Raw genomic sequence first — 20,428 nt, forward strand, 5'->3', positions numbered from 1 at the left:
CCACAAGTCCCAAAAATACATATACCCGGATTGCTTGTTAGTTAGTCATATCTTTAACCCCTTAACATTCGTGTATGATTCTTCGAATATCCCAGTCCAAGACGTACCCAAAGTCAATTGAATGCTGTCCTTGAACCATTTGGAGAATATGGATGGTTTGGTCTCTTTTGAATGGTAAGACTCAGAGATTTGTCCTAAACTACAATAAGCACTGCAAGTGCTACTCACATTGAGTAATCTGAGTTGGAACACACAAGAAATTAAGGTTTTTATCCTCGCCAGAAAATTATTTTGCAATTAAATGCTTGCATATTAGAGTAGCATGAGCTAAAACTGGAAAACAGGTGAGACAACAGCTTGAAGCCTTACCTGGTACCTCGACAAATTAAATCACAATCTGAAGAACTAAACAATGTGTTTCACACATTTTTCTAAGGGTAGGTTTAGGCGTTTCCAAAGGTGGCCATTTGGAGACGACCACTTCACTACACTAAAACATTTGCCAATTTGTATTTTACTTTGGCCATTTTTAAAATTTAAATGTTTGACTTCTCTTTCAGGAGTCAAATCAATGATTGTGCACAGTTGCGAGTAATAATGGTGTGTAAAAATGAATCACAGCTTACCTTGTACATATTTTTTTCGGCTACGATTTGAATAAACCTCCGGAAAAATGGCATACAATTATGTTGGCTAACCAACGTATCAATCATCATTCGATTTGATTACTACAGGCTGAAATTATTCAGACCTTGAGGCGATACCCATTTAAACAAACAGGCCCGTAAAGGCAAATATGGGCTGTGGACCGTGTAAAAAAAGCTTGCTATTGGCAGAAACGTGTCCATCAGAAAAAAAGGGGGGGGAGGTGTTAAACTATCATTAGGAATGATTTTAAGTGTCTTTTTTTTATGGGGAGTTTTGGAGTGAAACATACAAGAAGCATCGTCCAATGAAGCACACACGCTTTGAGGTGGATTTCTATTTATCTGTCAGCATGTGTTTTGGAGTAAACATTATACATGGTTGGATTCACTAGACTCTTGCAGAAGTAGGGAGGCCATGGTTGTTTACTTTCATTGAACTTGATGGCGGCAAGACGACGTCTTAGGTGAGTTACGCCTGCTTTATAGTTTTTAGAGATCTTGTTTCACACTGATCGTGACATTTCTGTGATGAGTATATTTTGAAATGGATCATATATTAAATCACAAGAGTTAACGCTTTCAAATGATCTGTGGCATTACATATTTCAGGGACAGGTGACATTGTACGGACATATTTTTTTATCCAAAGTCCCAACAATAAGGGGTTAAGCTCCAGTTTATAAAACATAAATGCATTTATATTAACCCTCGTTTATCGCTGGTTTACCTTCTTAAAATAATCCCTGATTGGTGAAAACACCCTTTATTTTACAATTACAGAATTTAATTCGCCTTTACACATGGAAGCCAAAGAACAAAACCATATTACAGGCTCAAGCATTGCTTAAATGTATCTACTGTACGATCAAATGGCTCTATTTTGACCGCAGCACAATGGCAATAGTAACCCGATAATAATCCAGCTTGGAAATGAGCGAGTGACAACGAGATTGCGACAGCAAATGACATCTTGGCTAGTTTGCAGACCTGAAAGGTGCAAACAATTAGGCAAACAATTGCCAGGCTGACTTCCACAGTACACTCAGATGCGCTGACAGATCAGCCGCCTCATCCTGAAGGGAGGGCGAGGGCAGGATGCCCCGTGTTTTGTCGGCCCCTCGCCTCACAAAAAAAAGGAACGCTTGCTCACATGTCCCACCCAAAAATCCTCCTCTGCCCATGCGAGGGCCAGCATTTTCTTTCACTCTTTTTCCCTGTGCTCTCCGCGCCCCCTCCCATTGCTCTTGGCCAAGAATTGGACAGCCAATGAGATGGGGGGTGACATCATCCCGTTGCAGCCAGTGCGGAGGCAGCACACACGAACAGAGACTGTTAACTGGGTTTCTGACCGTGCGTCTCTGCTTTAAGATGAACTTATTAGCATTGACAGTCAACAAGAGACAGTCTAGGCGCAATTTGAGGGATGCCTCTTCGTGCTTGTGGACAAAGGCCACACAAAAAAGAAGAGGAAATGAGGGGGGAGGCAGAGACGAGCATGGACCAGGCAACAGGCACATATACACACACAGGCAGTTGCCATGGAAACGTGTGCAAGCCAGGTTCTAAGCATCTAAGGGGGGAAAAGAACATGCATAGTGCAATTAATTATTATTTTAGCATTGATTTGTTTTAATGACATGTTAAAAGCATAACCACTTCATCACGTATTACAAATGAACTATTCTTTAAAAGAAAAATCTCAGAACAGTGTTGCCATATTAACTGTCAGACTGACTGTAAGTGGAGAGAGGGACCAAAATCTGACTGAAAACATAGGCCTGGATTCTTCCAGAAAAGTCAGACGGAGAGGTAAAATTTGAAATCTCAAAAAACACAGTGACTAATGAGTGATATCCAGAGCACAGATATCCCCTGGCAACACGCAGAGTCTTGGAAACGGGGTCACGCTTTCCTTTGGCAGAGTGGCTGAGGTACTGGAGCAGAATGAGATGTGGACTAAGTATGTATGAGTGTCAGCCATTTTCAATACCAAAAGTATGGTTAGAATGAAGGCTGATAATTGCACCCGACAAATGTGTTTAGCTGTTTTTGTGTGTGCATTGACAACCAGGACACTCAGATTATTAGATCCTCAGAACAGAACTAAAGTTAAACTTAACACTCTTGTTATGGTGTCTATTATGTTTACAAAGGTGCCGCTATTATCAACAAACATCGTGCAAGGACCATCTTCCTTCAGGAGCCAGTAAACAGGATTTTAAAAAAACTCACGGCTGCCACCTTTCACAAAGGCCATTACTAAAATCTTCAGGCAGCCACCCAACAACTGACCCACAATATCTCGGTAAACTTATTTTATTTAATCCTTCTTCCTGTTCTCATTGCAACAGCTGTCCCAAAGAGGGCAATTATGTTTCTCCCTTCAGGTGCACATATTCTTTCAAAAAAATGTTTTACTTGCACGACAGATGCAAATCAAGATGTGAGATGCATGGTGGTTGATAATACATGAGCCAGCAGCTGCCAGGGTTTAAGGTAAAGTTGCTCCCCTGTGCCCATTTCTACTACCATGCCACCCAAGATGGCAAATTAAAAAAAAACTGGTAAACCAGCTGAGGGGTTTGATATACATTGACATGCCATGCTAAAGATACACCACTGTGTCTAGTCCTCCCAATGGCAATAAATAAACATTTCATTTAATTATATAATAACTTAAAATGTGAAAGATCATAAGAGAGATGCAAATCTTGCAGCAAAAAAAAAAGATTAAAAAAATTGTAATAAACTAAAAACTCGGGAAATTGAGTATCGCCATAAAGTTTAAAAAGTCCCAAATATAACATCTCCACTAAAACGGGTACAGATGTCATAAAGCATGACATCAAGACTCTATTTATGCAAAGTAAAGTTCATGCACTGTCTTCTGTACTGCAACACACTCACACTGAACCATTTATCCTGTTAGCACGGGTCACAAGTGAAAAAAAGAGCACAAAATGAAGCCGCAGATACAAGCACAAATCTTCTGGATGTGAAAACATGAAGGGAGGCATTTTCACCCAAAGTAAATAAGACAAGACACTGACCGTGACTGGGACTGAGAGCCATGTTGCCTGAATTAAGAGCCTCATCAAAGCGAGTGAAGATGGTCTGCAGCCTAGAGAGAAAAACAATATAAAAACAATCACTACAGCTGTTTGTTATGAATGTTTTTTATTGCCGTTTAGCGGCACACGTGAGCGAGTCTCGGGTGGGTGTGTTCATAACAACAACACAAGATGGATGCAGACTCGCACATGTATGACAAAATTAGAAGCACAACAAAGCTTGGGGCCGCACGCGCTTGTCTCACCACTCGTGTAAAATCGACTCCCCCTCCTTTGGTTTTCATAATAAATCCGCCAAAAAAGAAGATTAGCTCCCAGTTTCCGCGGCGTATTCAGCAGAGCCGGTGTCACGCTTCATTCTTCAGCTCTTTGTATCAAACATGGTGCAGTGACTCTCCGAAGGGAGGGAGGGGTAAGGGGTAGGGCAGAGCGTGCCTGCAACAAAGCACCACCTACTGTTCTACATACGGACTGGATTTGTCAATCATACAGGGGGAGGGGAGACGTTACACACCAAGTCAATCCAGGGTATGAATGTAGCTACCCAGCAGATCTGGTACCCCTTTACATATTTACATAACTTGCCCCCAAACACATGCTTCATGATCACGGGGGAGGTGCAACAAAGCAAAATGACAAGCCTGTGTTGGCTCACTCCATTTGCCTTCGTCATGGTTTCCTTCAAAATGCATGAACGCAAGCAGTCTTAAAGTGACACAAGTTTTCATTGTAGGATTAGAACTTTCAAGAGACACCAGGATACGGCCTCCCCGCCTGAAGGAGCTTTCAATTACCAGTGTAGAATAAGATTTTTTGGGGCGCCTCTTTACAGCATTTTTCCGCAGATATGACGTCAACAACAAATTATTTCTTGTGCCCAAAAAGTTAAAAAATTGTGTGCATATAACGAGTTATGTCTCCAAGATGCCATTTTACTACTGGTCGACATCATATAAGATGCTGATCTGCAATTGGTGTGTGCCACAGCATCATAAAAATACATATATACTATTGGCTGAACTCTCTCCCACAATGCTTATTAATTCAGTTCAGAATCGTATGTGCATTGTAGACTTTACAACTCGGCAATGCAATACTGCACTTTTTGTACAGTATTCATTTGCTATGGGTCACAAAGAGCTTGCCATAATACTAAAGGGAGAAGCAAAGACACAATAAACATGGAAACAAAGCTCACAATGATCAAGAACTACAAACAAGGCATGCGAACGTCTTCTCGCTAAGTTGGATGGCCGTAACATGAACGATCGTGATTATTATTGAAAATAAGAGCCAATTTAAACAAGGAAATCTTTTAGGGGCATGACAATTCTCGCAAGTGAAAGTTTGGCAATCAGTTACATTTTTAATCAGGTGTAGCCTACCCCTTTCTCGTCCACCTGCTACTACACTCAACCAGCTGAAGTTATGTGACACCAAAGATTAATAAAACGTATTTTTTCCTGTACATGTATATTCATTCCATTAGCTGTATATTACACATAATTAGTACTTACTATATATGGTTTTGTTATTTTAATGTTTCTATCGCATTACTATAGGTTTATCCCCCACTAGATGGAAATTTCAATAAGTAATCCCCACCTCAGTGCTGATTCATGTCATATCCTGGGGGCCAACTTTATAGCTTACAGCTTTTCCCCCCTACAAGGCATAATACTGTGAGTGCTCAAAGTCCGCACTCACTTCTATTTTCTTTTAATTCATTCTCTCCTTATTCTAGCCGATAAGTGATACTGTACACAAAAAGTCAACAAAGATAACAAAGCCTGACAGTATGCTCAGGTGAAACCAAGATTTTCGCACCGTGTACAGGTTGCACAATACCCCCCAGGCCACTGGGGGTTTTACACTGGAGACTTGATGTGCACAACACATGACACATGTCGGCATTCACAGACGAGAGCCTCACTGGTGGCAGACAGGGATGACAAGGCCAGATTTAATAACAACCTTGGAGGAGTTGGGGTGGATATTCGCCATCATCATATTTTATGTAACAACTCAACCGCTGCTGTCTTTTTCGGTGATTAAAAAAATGATCGAGTCAGACTGACATTGCCGGAACACTTTGTTGCGTGGCAATAAATTGAGCCACCAAATTGTACAACACTCACACAGAGGGTCCATTGAAAAAAGCGGACATATTTCATAACCCAAAACTCTAATAGTTGATTGTATTTGTATTAGAGATAATGCACATTTTCCCTTCTATTTTTTCCACAGCTCAGTGACCTCCCTGGCCCCATCCCTCCAACCCAACCAGCACCAGTCAGTATTGTGCTGGGGATCAAAAGTGTCTCTGTGAAGGGCATAGTGGTGCATGGCGTGGCCTGGGACTGACTGGGCGCTTCATGCTTTTGTGTGTGTGTGTGTGTGTGTGTGTGTGTGTGTGAAAACAACTGACCGTGCAGCAGGCAGTCCACGCTTTGCCAAGTCGGCTCGTACCCTTTCGCCTACGTGCCGGTAAATATCCACAATTGTTGTGATGGAGGCCTCTCGAACCTAAAAGAAATTAGAAGACAGTATTTCTAGCGTTAACCAGCTCGGTGGCCTTGGGGGTAGGGCGCCCGCTCCGAGACTGGGAGATTGCTGGTTCAAGCCTTGGCAGAGTCATATCTAAGACTTACAACATTGGTACTCATTGCCTCACTGGAAATGGTGGGTTTGGTCACCTAATGACTCCAAACACATCAGTTGGGTTGAGCCTCCTCTGTATCAATCTCCCAGAAAGTCAGGAATGTATTCTTGACTCTAGCCACCTCACAATGGGGGGATATGGCTCCCGTGTATATATATATGTATATATATATATATATATATATATATATATATAGCGCTAACCGAAACAAGAGCATTACATGGCAACAAATGTGGACAAATATATTTTCTGTTAGGGCATTCTAGTTCTTTCTGTTCCAACGGATGCTAAGATCAGCATAAAATTGAATCTACTGCTTGCTGCAATTGACAAACAGAAGCTTGCACACTTTTATCATTGTTGGTGACTACAGTCACGTAAGGACTGTTGTCCACATATTTATTTGATGAGTTGACAGTGAAGGGCAGCACGGCGGCGCAGTGGTCAGCGCTTGTGCGGCACAGTTCATGTCATGGGAACCTGTCGTGGGTTCAAATCCAGCTCCAGACTTCCTGTGCGGAGTTTGTATGTTCTCCCCGTGCTTGCGTGGGTTTCCTCCGGGCGCTCCGGTTTCCTCCCACGTTCCAAAAACATGCATTTCAGGTGAATTGGCTGGTCCAAATTGTTCATAGGTGTGAATGAGCGAATGAGTTGTCTGTCCCTGTGTGCCCTGCGATTGGCTGGCAACCAGTTCAGGGTGTCCCCTGCCCACTGCCCGGAGATGGCTGGGATGGGCTCCAGCCCCCCCGCGACCCTAATGAGGATAAGCGGTACGACTAATGAGAGATGAGAGTTGACAGTGAAGCCAGGGGAAACAAAATAATGGACAATATGTGTAGAAAAAAATCAATCTGCATAGAGAAATCCCAACTGGCCAAATCAGAAAGTTTTCTGTCTGTCCCTCACCCCTAAATGCACCCTCCCTCCAGAAGACAGAATGTGAACAAAATAATAAAGATTGGTTTAAAAAAAAATGGAAAAATGCAACAGAAGAAAAAAAAAAACGAGAACGTATTTTTTAGATTAAATTCCAAAGCACATAGGGGTCATTACTGTTATTTACTGCCATTTGAATCCAAGTGACATAAAATGGCATATTTTGTGTAGAAATGGGCTTATACCTATTTTTAAAAGATTTTCTTGTATGCTTAACTGCCCTCTACCATAAGACACAGTGATATGAATGAAAGATAAATTAATTTTGAATACAGTACTCTGGTTGTACTACAGGTACACTCTAATGTCCTGTTCACAGTCATGTTTGATTGACTTCTTTTACAAATCTAATTAATTCAATGTTTTACAACATCTCTAGTTTGCCATAGTGACCTGTTTACGGCCATACCACCTAGAGATAGCTCGGCCTCGGAAGGCTAAGCAGTCAGCCTGGTTAGTACTCGCATGGGAGACTGCCTGGGAATTCCAGGTGCTGTAAATAAGTAATTGCTGCACACTCTGCTGTGACAACACTGATTGTACCCCCCTGGTACAGTCGGTGAAAACTAATTTTCCTAAGGTGACCAAATAAATTGAATTATTGTTATCAATGTCGATTTCAGTTGTAAGTGCATTTCATGTTAAAAACAGCTGCTGGCTATCATTTTATTTACGTGACTTTTTGATGTAACATATTTGGAAGGGAAAACCTTCAAGTAGAAGCGTTACTAAAACTCTTAAATTAACAATTTTTCAATGTTTTATTATGGTTTACTGATGAGGAAAAGCATACACATCCACCCCGTTACAGTTATTAAGAGGGAACCTATTTTTTTATTCATGATTTTGATATGTTTAATAAACATGTTAAAAATATTTCATAGTAATCATTGTGTACTAGAGTCTATTTCATTACATTAGTAGTAATGACTAACTGTATGCACTGTAACAGGGGACAAAACGTGACAGGGTTAATGTGGGATTCAAATCTTTGTTTTTTTTAAAAAATGTATTGGTATCTATCATCAAACTACTGTTTTGCTGAATACGTCCAAAAGGATATTTTGAAATTGTATGCATGTATTTGTCAGCAAATGACCACATTGTCTGCAGTTGAAAAGTAGCAGCGCTACTGGGCAAGTCGCGATGCTGAACCTGAGAGAAGACAAGCTTATCTTAATAAAGAGAGAGAGGTAGAGAAAAGACAGACAGGAAAGAAAATAGAAAGTGGCAATCTCAGTGAAAGAAGGCTGAAATCACAGAGAAAGAAATGGAAGTTTGTCCTATGTCATGTGTAAATTATTATTATTATTTTTTTACAGAATTATATTTTAAGCTGGACTAATACATTTCTCTTGCAGTTTGAAAGTCCTTCTTTCAGATAAAATGTTGAAAACATTGAATATTTTTCTTTTTTTGAGTGAAGTTTAACATGCTGAAATGGCACCGAATAGCAAGAATGACCCATATGGTACTGACCTGCAATTACAAGCATTACAGGCATTAAGTCAATTATTTAATTACGTGGCCTTTGTAATTAGGATTTTCTGTTTTTACAATTTACAACACTTGTGCAGAAAAAAGACAGAAAAAAAAAAGTTGTGAAGAACCTTTGCTCAATCTGTTGCCTAGCTGATTGACAAGTTAGATACAGTTTTCAAATGGAAAAAAGAGGGGTGGGCATTGAGGACAGTAATTTGTAAGGACAGAGTGTGGTTGGGTAATCCCCGGTTGAACGACTGCAGCAGCTTAGGGAAAAAAAAATAGTAAGCCAACCACCTCCCCTAAAGAAAGCATCTCCTGGCGAATGAACACAGAAAAAAAACGTCTGGCTGCTGGTGCACTAAGTTTGCTCTCTCACCTGAGGATTCTGGTCTGCTGTTAAGGTGCAAAGATAAGGAACAATTTTGCTAAGGCTCAACGGCTGAGCGCCATACCTGTAAGACAAAAAATACACATTTTAGTCATAAACGCTAAACGACAGCTTAAGCTTAAACGGCGTTGACTCTTTTTTGGGAGTCAACGCCGTTGGTCTCGGTTCACGACTGTTTTCCTTAGCCAAGGCATGTGGGCCATACAGTACTGGGACCACTTGTATAATATTTAGAGGTAACGTTCCAATATTTGAACATAATGAACACATCCGTAATCGTAGGCACTTTCAGAGCACAAAAGAATGAAATGTCATTATATTGATTGCTGAAAAAAAGTATTGATCGATTGATTGATTAATTGATAAATGTCAAGCTGTAGGCTCTCCAACACAAGTTTTAAGAGACATATTTACCAAATCTGTATATTGTTGTTGCTATCATAAACAATAATTGAATTTTGCAAGTGTTTGTATGTATTTTCTAAATACAGCATGCAATTAAAAAAAAAATACTATCGTATCAATCTCCAGAAGCAGGATTTTGTCAGTTACCAGTATCGGTAGGAATAAAACAGGTTATCATGCATCTTTAGTATAAACCCATTGAATGATTTACAGCCCAGAAAGCTTCCACCACATCCATTATCAAAAAGGCGCAAGCGTTAGTGGCTACGTTCTATTAGGCTGGCGTGTTCCATCTGTGGAGTGACACAGAAAGCAAGAAACTGCAAAGAATTTTTGACCTAACTCTCATTCAGCTCAAGAAAACTTCTGACAAATAAAAAAGGACTTTATCATCCATTTGTGATCAATTTCACTCATGATGTTTTTTTGTATTTATGGAAAGGCAGAGCTCAAGTAACACATACACCAGATCATGTGAGTGAAAAAATGAGGGAAAAACGGGATTAAATGGTGAGAAGTTGCCACCTCAGTTCCTTTGAACTAGTGGAAGCCTCTGTGGTCAAAACTTCTACAAACGGAGGAGGGGGCACTCATGATATGTTTGGCTGTTAAGGCTATGAGACCATGAGGACTCCAGTGGTAAAAAAACAGTTTCTGTGCTCTTTTAAGTGATATTAATGCATAGACCATGAAGAAAAATTCTAGAGATATTTCTTGTCTACTCTCGCTTCTATAGAAGTGATTTTGTGAAAAAAAAAGTTCGACTTACGAGCTGAGTGTGGCACTGAGGCACAGACAGAGTCCTTCTCGGCTGCGGAAGTTCTTGTGTTTGAATCCAGGCAGCAGTCGTTCCCAAACGTACTGAAAAAGAAAAGTCCAAATGAGAAAAAGAGCGTGGCAGGCAAAAAAACGGATTGGAAGAGTACAATAATAAGTAAATGAGTCTATCGGCGACTCAGGTGGTCAGGAGATGAAAGCTGCTGTGGCACTATTGGCCAAAAGAGGGCGCTGAACCCAATTGTTTTGTTGTAGTCGCACTACAGTGAATTATTAGTAGATTATAGCCTTTAATATCACTAATAAGGCTATCTGAAAAAAAACACAATGCAAGATTTTCTAATCAAAACCATGAAATGAAATGTATAAATATGCATGTATACACACACATATATATATATATATATATATACATATATACATATACATATACACACACACACACACACACACACACACACACATATATATATATATACATACATATATACACAGAGTGCATCCGGAAAGTATTCACAGCGCTTCACTTTTTCCACATTTTGTTATGTTACAGCCTCATTTCAAATTGTATTGATTTAATCTCTTATCTCAAAATTCTACACAAAATACTCCATTATGACAATGTGAAAAATTTTGTTTTTTTTTTAACTTTTTTTAAATTTATTAAAAATAGAAAACTAAGAAATCACATTTACATAAGTATTCACAGCCTTTGCCTAATACGTTGTTGATCCACCTTTGGCAGCAAATACAGCCTCAAGTCTTTTTGAATATGATCCCACAAGTTTAGCACACCTATCTTTAGGCAGTTTTGCCCATTCTTCTTTGCAATAAGTCTCAAGCTCAATCAGGTTGAATGGGAGACGTTTGTGCACAGCCATTTTCAGATCTCTCTAGAGATGTTCGGTCGGATTCAAGTCTGGACTCTGGCTGGGCCACTCCAGGACATTCACGGAGTGGTTCTGAAGCCAATCTTTTGAGATCTTGGCTGTGTGCTTTGGATCGTTGTCCTGCTGAAAAATGAACCTTCGCCCCAGCCTGAGGTCAAGATCGCTCTGGAGCAGGTTTTCATCCAGGATATCTCTATATATTGCTGCATTCATTTTTCCTTCTATCCTGACTAGTCTGCCAGTTCCTGCTGCTGAAAAACATCCCCACAGCATGATGCTGCCACCACCATGCTTCACTGTATGGATGGTATTGGCCTGGTGATGAGCGGTGCCTGGTTTCCTCCAAACATGGCGCCTGGCATTCACACCACAGAGTTCAATCTTTGTCTCATCAGACCAGAGAATTTTGTTTCTCATGGTCTGAGAGTCAGTCAGGTGCTCTTTGGCAAATTCCAGAAGGGCTTCGATGTTTCTTTTACTAAGAAGTGGCTTTCGTCTGGCCACTCTACCATACAGGCCTGATTGGTGGATTGCTGCAGAGATGGTTGTCCTTCTGGAAGACTCTCCTCTCTCCACAGAGGAACGCTGGAGCTCTGACAGAGTGACCATCGGGTTCTTGGTCACCTCCCTGACTAAGGCCCTTCTTCCCCGATCGCTCAGTTTACAAGGCCGGCCAGCTCTAGGAAGAGTCCTGGTGGTTCCAAATGTCTTCCATTTACGGATAATGGAGGCCACTGAGCTCATTGGGACCTTTAAAGCAGCAGAATTTTTTCGGTATCCTTTCCCAGATTTGTGCCTCAAGACAATCCTGTCTCGCAGGTCTAGAGACAGTTCTTTTGACTTCATGCTTGGTGTTTGTGCTCTGACATGCACACTCAACTGTGGGACCTTATATAGACAGGTGTGTGCCTTTCCGAATCATGTCCAATCAACTGAATTTACTGAAGGTGGACTCCAATTAAGCTGTAGTAAGATCTCAAGGATGATCAGTGGAAAAAAGATGCACCTGAGCTCAATTTTGAGCTTCATGGCAAAGGCTGTGAATACTTATGTAAATGTGATTTCTTAGTTTTCTATTTTTAATAAATTCTTAATGGAGTATTTTGTGTAGAATTTTGGGATAAGAGATTAAATTAATACAATTTGGAATGAGGCTGTAACATAACAAAATGTGGAAAAAGTGAAGCGCTGTGAATACTTTCCAGATGCAATGTATATACACACACACACATATATATATATATACACATATATATATATACATATATACACACATATATACACGCATATATACACACATATATACACGCATATATACACACATATATACACGCATATATATACATATATACACGCATATATACACACATATATACACGCATATACACACATATATACACGCATATACACACATATATACACGCATATATATACATATATACACGCATATATATACATATATACACGCATATATATATATATACATATATACACATATATACACACATTTATATATATATACATATATACACACATACACACATTTATATATATATACATATATACACACATACACACATTTATATATATATATACATATATACACACATATACACATGTATATATATATACATATATACACACATATACACATGTATATATATATACACATGTATATATATATATATATATATATATATATATATATATATATATATATATATATATATATGCTTTGAACTCCTTCCTGGAGCAGTTGCGTCCTTTTCTTCATACAATGGCTCGATTGACTCACTAATGAATGAGTTCAATACCACCCTGACTAGTGTCCTGGATTCAATAGCGCCCATGAAGCTAAAATCACGTCCTAAAAGATGCACGCCTTGGTTTACTGATGAAACTAGAACCCTTAAACAAGAATGCAGGAAATTGGAAAGAAAATGGCGCGCTACCAAGCTTGAGGTTTTCCATCAAACATGGTGTGACAGCTTATTAAAGTATAAAGCGGCCCTTGCCTCTGCAAAATCGGCCTACCTTTCGAAGGTGATTGCGTCTCAAAAAAACAATCCCAAAGCCCTTTTTGACCCTGTAGCATCGCTTACAAGGCAACAGACTATTGCAGATAGTTCGACGCACTCTGCTCATGACTTAATGGTCTTCTTTACTAAGAAGATTCAATGCATACAGGAAGAAATTGCTAAAGAAATTATTAATACCACACATATTAAAGGGCTGAAATCTACAGATGCACGACAGGGTGGCTGTCCTGGGAAATTGTCCGGTTTTAGTGAACTGTCACTTGATGATCTCAAACAGGTGGTGAATGCGGCCAAACCGACAACTTGCCAGTTCGACCCGCTTCCAGGTTCACTTATTAAAAGTATTTTTGGCGTCCTTGGACCTTCAGTTATAAATATTATAAATATATCACTCTCCTCAGGTGTAGTTCCAGCAGTTTTTAAGTCCGCCGTTATTAAACCCACACCGAAACGACCCAACCTTGATCCAGAAATCTTAAGTAATTATAGACCTGTGTCAAACCTACCTTTCCTCTCTAAAGTACTTGAAAAAGTAGTGGCACAGCAGCTAAATGTTTACATATCTGAGAATAACCTATTTGAATCCATGCAATCAGGATTCAGGGCTAACCACTCTACTGAGACAGCTCTGATCAAGGTAACAAATGATCTCCTACTGGCAATGGATTCTGGCGCTTCATCACTTTTGCTGCTGCTGGATCTTAGTGCTGCTTTTGACACAGTGCACCACAATTTCCTACTAGAACGGTTGGAAAAATGGATTGGTCTCTCAGGAACCGTCCTCTCGTGGTTCAGATCCTACCTCTCAGATAGGACGCACTGTGTTAAATATGGTGAAATGACATCTGAGCCCTTTAATGTTACCTGCGGTGTTCCGCAGGGTTCAGTGCTTGGCCCCCTTCTTTTCAGCATTTACATGCTTCCATTAGGTGATATTATTCGCAAGTACAATAACAGCTTCCACTGCTACGCAGACGACACTCAACTATATCTTCCGTTGGAGGAATCTCCCACACTAAACTGTGGAAATTTGGAGGCCTGCCTCATTGAGATAAAAGAGTGGATGTCACTCAATTTCTTGCGTCTTAACTCTGAAAAGACTGAAATGTTAGTCATTGGTCCATCTAAATGCCGTGACTTATTCTCAAAAACTGCTGTGAACATTGACAAATGTCACATCACACAGAGTGACTCAGTTAAAAATTTAGGTGTCATATTTGACCCTGATCTATCCTTTGAAATGCATGTAAAGAAAATTACTAGACCCGCTTTCTTCCATCTTCGTAACATTGCTAAAATCTGTTCAATACTGTCTCAGTCTGATGCGGAAATTATAATTCATGCGTTTGTTACCTCCCGTCTCGATTACTGTAATGCACTACTCTCTGGTCTCCCGAAGTCTAGAATCAAGTCACTTCAGCTGGTACAAAATGCCGCAGCGAGGCTTTTAACTAGGACAAAAAAGTACGATCACATAACACCGATTTTGGCTAACCTGCATTGGCTCCCAGTTAGCCATAGATGTGATTTCAAGGTTCTCTTAGTATTATACAAAATCATACATGGACTTGCTCCCTCTTATCTTTCAGATCTGATTTGCCACTACGTCCCGGTCCGAAGTCTACGATCTGAGAGTGCCGGTCTTCTGGTGATCCCAAGACCAAAGCTTTGGGAATGTTAAGGGGGTAATCAGTTTGACTGAATCATCTGACTGTTTTGTCGACGTTCCCATTGTAGCGCCTTATAACCCGTTGCGTCTTATCTAGGAAAGATATAGGACCAAACACTATTTTTTGGGGGTGCGCCCTATAACCCGGTGCGCCCTATAGTGCGGAAAATACGGTACATATATACACATATACATATATACACATATACATATATATATATACACATATACATATACTGGACTGTCTCAGAAAATTAGAATATTGTGATAAAGTTCTTTATTTTCTGTAATGCAATTAAAAAAACAAAAATGTCATACATTCTGGATTCATTACACATGAACGGAACTATTTCAAGCCTTTTATTATTTTAATATTGCTGAATTTGGCCTACAGCTTAAGAAAATTCAAAAATCCTATCTCAAAATATTAGAATGCTTCCTCAGACCAAGTAAAAAAATAATTTTATAACAGCAAAACTAAATCAAACATTTGAAAATGTCCATTGATGCACTCAGTACTTGGTTGGGAATCCTTTTGCACGGATTACTGCATCAATCCGGCGTGGCATGGAGGCAATCAGCCTGTGGCATTGCTGAGGTGTTATTGGTGCCCAGGATGCTTCGATAGCGGCCTTCAGCTCATTTGCATTTGCAGGTCTGGTGTCTTTCATCTTCTTCTTAACTATACCCCACAAATTCTCGATGGGGTTCAGGTCAGGGGAATTAGCAGGCCAATCAAGGACAGTGATGCCATGGTCAGTGCACCAGTTACTGGTGGTTTTGGCACTGTGGGCAGGTGCCAGATCATGCTTGAAAATGAAATCCTCATCTCCATAGAGCTTTTCAGCAGATGGAAGCATGTAGTGCTCTAAAATCTCTTGGTACACAGTTGCATTTACTCTGGACTTGATGAAACACAGTGGACCAACACAAGCAGCTGACATGGCTCCCCAAATCATTGCTGACTGTGGGAACTTCACACTGGATTTCAAGCAACTTGGATTTTGCTCCTCTCCAGCCTTTCTCCAGACTCTGGCGCCTTGACTTCCAAATGAAATGCAAAACTTGCTTTCGTCTGAAAAGAGGACTTTGGACCACTCTGCAACTGTCCAGTGCTTCTTCTCCATAGCCCAAGTCAGACGCTTCTTTCGTTGTCTTGAGTTCAGAAGTGGCTTGACCATGGGAATACGGCTATTGTAGCCCATTTCCCGGACACGTCTGTGAACTGTGGCTTTTGATACCTGGACTCCAGCTTCAGCCCACTGTCTTTGAAGCTCCCCCAAATTCTGGAAGCGGCTCTTCTTCACAATTTTGTTAAGGCTGCGGTCATCTCTCTTGGTTGTGCAGCGTTTCCGGCCACATTTTTCCCTTCAAACAGACTTTTTGTGGATATGCTTTGAAACTGCACTCTGTGAACAGCCTGCTCTTTGAGGAATTTCTTTTTGTGTCTTACCCTCCTGATGGAGGGTATCAATGATGGTCCTCTGGACATCAGTCAGATCAGCAGTCTTCCCCATACTTGTGATTTAGTTTACTGAACCAAGCTGAGTGTTTTTAAGGCTCAGGAAACCTCGCAAGGTGTTTCGAGTTAATTAGATGATTCAGGTGATTAGTTGAATACCCTACTTGTATACTTTTTCATGATATTCTAATATTTTGAGATAGGATTTTTTAGTTTTCTTAAGCTGTAGGCCAAATTTAGCAATATTAAAATAATAAAAGGCTTGAAATAGTTCAGTTGATGTGTAATGAATCCAGAATGTATGACATTTGTTTTTTTAATTGCATTACAGAAAATAAAGAACTTTATCACAATATTCTAATTTTCTGAGACAGTCCAGTATATATACACATATGCATATATATATATAAATATACACATATACATATATATATATATATATATATATATATATATATATATATATATACATACATACATACACATATACACATATGTATACATACACATATACACATATGTATACATATACATACACATATGTATACATATACATACACATATGTATACATATACACAAATGTATACATATACACATATGTATACATATACATACACATATGTATACATATACACATATGTATACATATACACATATGTATACATATACATACACATATGTATACATATACACATATGTATACATATACACATATGTATACATATACACATACGTATACATATACACATACGTATACATATACACATATGTATACATATACACATACGTATACATATACACATACGTATACATATACACATACGTATACATATACACATATGTATACATATACACATACGTATACATATACACATACGTATACATATACACATATGTATACATATACACATACGTATACATATACACATACGTATACACATATGTATACATATACACATACGTATACATATACACATACGTATACATATACACATATGTATACATATACACATATGTATACATATACACATACGTATACATATACACATATGTATACATATACACATATGTATACATATACATACATACATACATATGTATGTATGTATACATATACACATGTATACATATACATACATACATACATATGTATGTATGTATACATATACATATGTATACATATACATACATACATACATACATATGTATGTATGTATACATATACATATGTATACATATACATACATACATACATATGTATGTATGTATACATATACATATGCATACATATACATACATACATACATATGTATGTATGTATACATATACATATGTATACATATACATACATACATACATATGTATGTATGTATACATATACATATGTATACATATACATACATACATACATATGTATGTATGTATACATATACATATGTATACATATACATACATACATACATATGTATGTATGTATACATATACATATGTATACATATACATACATACATACATATGTATACATATACATACATACATACATATGTATGTATGTATACATATACATATGTATACATATACATACATACATACATATGTATGTATGTATACATATACATATGTATACATATACATACATACATACATATGTATGTATGTATACATATACATATGTATACATATACATACATACATACATATGTATGTATGTATACATATACATATGTATACATATACATACATACATACATATGTATGTATGTATACATATACATATGTATACATATACATACATACATACATATGTATGTATGTATACATATACATATGTATACATATACATACATACATACATATGTATGTATGTATACATATACATATGTATACATATACATACATACATACATATGTATGTATGTATACATATACATATGTATACATATACATACATACATACATATGTATGTATGTATACATATACATACGTATACATATACATACATACATATGTATGTATGTATACATATACATACGTATACATATACATACATACATATGTATGTATGTATACATATACATACGTATACATATACATACATACATATGTATGTATGTATACATACACATACGTATACATATACATACATACATACACATACGTATACATATACATACATACATACACATACGTATACATATACATACATACATACACATACGTATACATATACATACATACATACACATACGTATACATATACATACATACATACACATACGTATACATATACATACATACATACACATACGTATACATATACATACATACATACACATACGTATACATATACATACATACATACACATACGTATACATATACATACATACATACACATACGTATACATATACATACATACATACACACACATACGTATACATATACATACATACATACACACACATACGTATACATATACATACATACATACACACACATACGTATACATATACATACATACACACACATACGTATACATATACATACATACACACACATACGTATACATATACATACATACACACACATACGTATACATATACATACATACACACACATACGTATACATATACATACATACACACACATACGTATACATATACATACATACACACACATATGTATACATATACATACATACATACACATACGTATACATATACATACATACATACACATACGTATACATATACATACATACATACACATACGTATACATATACATACATACATACACATACGTATACATATACATACATACATACACATATGTATACATATACATACATACATACACATATGTATACATATACATACATACATACACATATGTATACATATACATACATACATACACATATGTATACATATACATACATACATACACATATGTATACATATACATACATACATACACATATGTATACATATACATACATACATACACATATGTATACATATACATACATACATACACATATGTATACATATACATACATACATACACATATGTATACATATACATACATACATACACATATGTATACATATACATACATACATACACATATGTATACATACACATATGTATACATATACATACATACATATACATATGTATACATATACATATGTATACATATACATACATACATACACATATGTATACATATACATATGTATACATATACATACATACATACACATATGTATACATATACATATGTATACATATACATACATACATACACATATGTATACATATACATATGTATACATATACATATGTATACATATACATACATACATACACATATGTATACATATACATATGTATACATACACATATGTATACATATACATATGTATACATACACATATGTATACATATACATACATACATACATACACATATGTATACATATACATATGTATACATATACATATGTATACATATACATATGTATACATATACATACATACATATACATATGTATACATATACATACATACATACACATATGTATACATATACATATGTATACATATACATATGTATACATATACATATGTATACATATACATACATACATATACATATGTATACATATACATACATACATACACATATGTATACATATACATACATACATACACATATGTATACATATACATACATACATACACATATGTATACATATACATACATACATACACATATGTATACATATACATACATACATACACATATGTATACATATACATACATACATACACATATGTATACATATACATATGTATACATACACATATGTATACATATACATATGTATACATACACATATGTATACATATACATACATACATACATACACATATGTATACATATACATATGTATACATATACATATGTATACATATACATATGTATACATA

General features: G+C 37.1%; 1 protein-coding gene across 3 annotated transcripts in view; it reads right to left on the reverse strand.

Annotated features, from left to right (window-relative positions):
• Positions 1–20,428, reverse strand: part of clasp2 (cytoplasmic linker associated protein 2) — a 77,609-nt gene that overhangs the window by 38,703 nt on the left and 18,478 nt on the right. For all 3 annotated transcript variants that reach the window (XM_088328504.1, XM_088328505.1, XM_088328506.1), the window contains exons 4-7: positions 10,364–10,455; positions 9,178–9,253; positions 6,147–6,244; positions 3,698–3,768 (exon numbers count right to left, since the gene is read on the reverse strand). In XM_088328504.1, the coding sequence (XP_088184630.1) occupies positions 3,698–3,768; positions 6,147–6,244; positions 9,178–9,253; positions 10,364–10,455 (337 nt within the window). The remainder of the gene's footprint in view (positions 1–3,697; positions 3,769–6,146; positions 6,245–9,177; positions 9,254–10,363; positions 10,456–20,428) is intronic.

The sequence above is a fragment of the Urocampus carinirostris genome, chromosome 2 (assembly GCF_059441175.1).
Source record: "Urocampus carinirostris isolate Australia breed hairy pipefish chromosome 2, RoL_Ucar_1.0, whole genome shotgun sequence".
Classification (NCBI taxonomy): Eukaryota; Metazoa; Chordata; class Actinopteri; order Syngnathiformes; family Syngnathidae; genus Urocampus; species Urocampus carinirostris.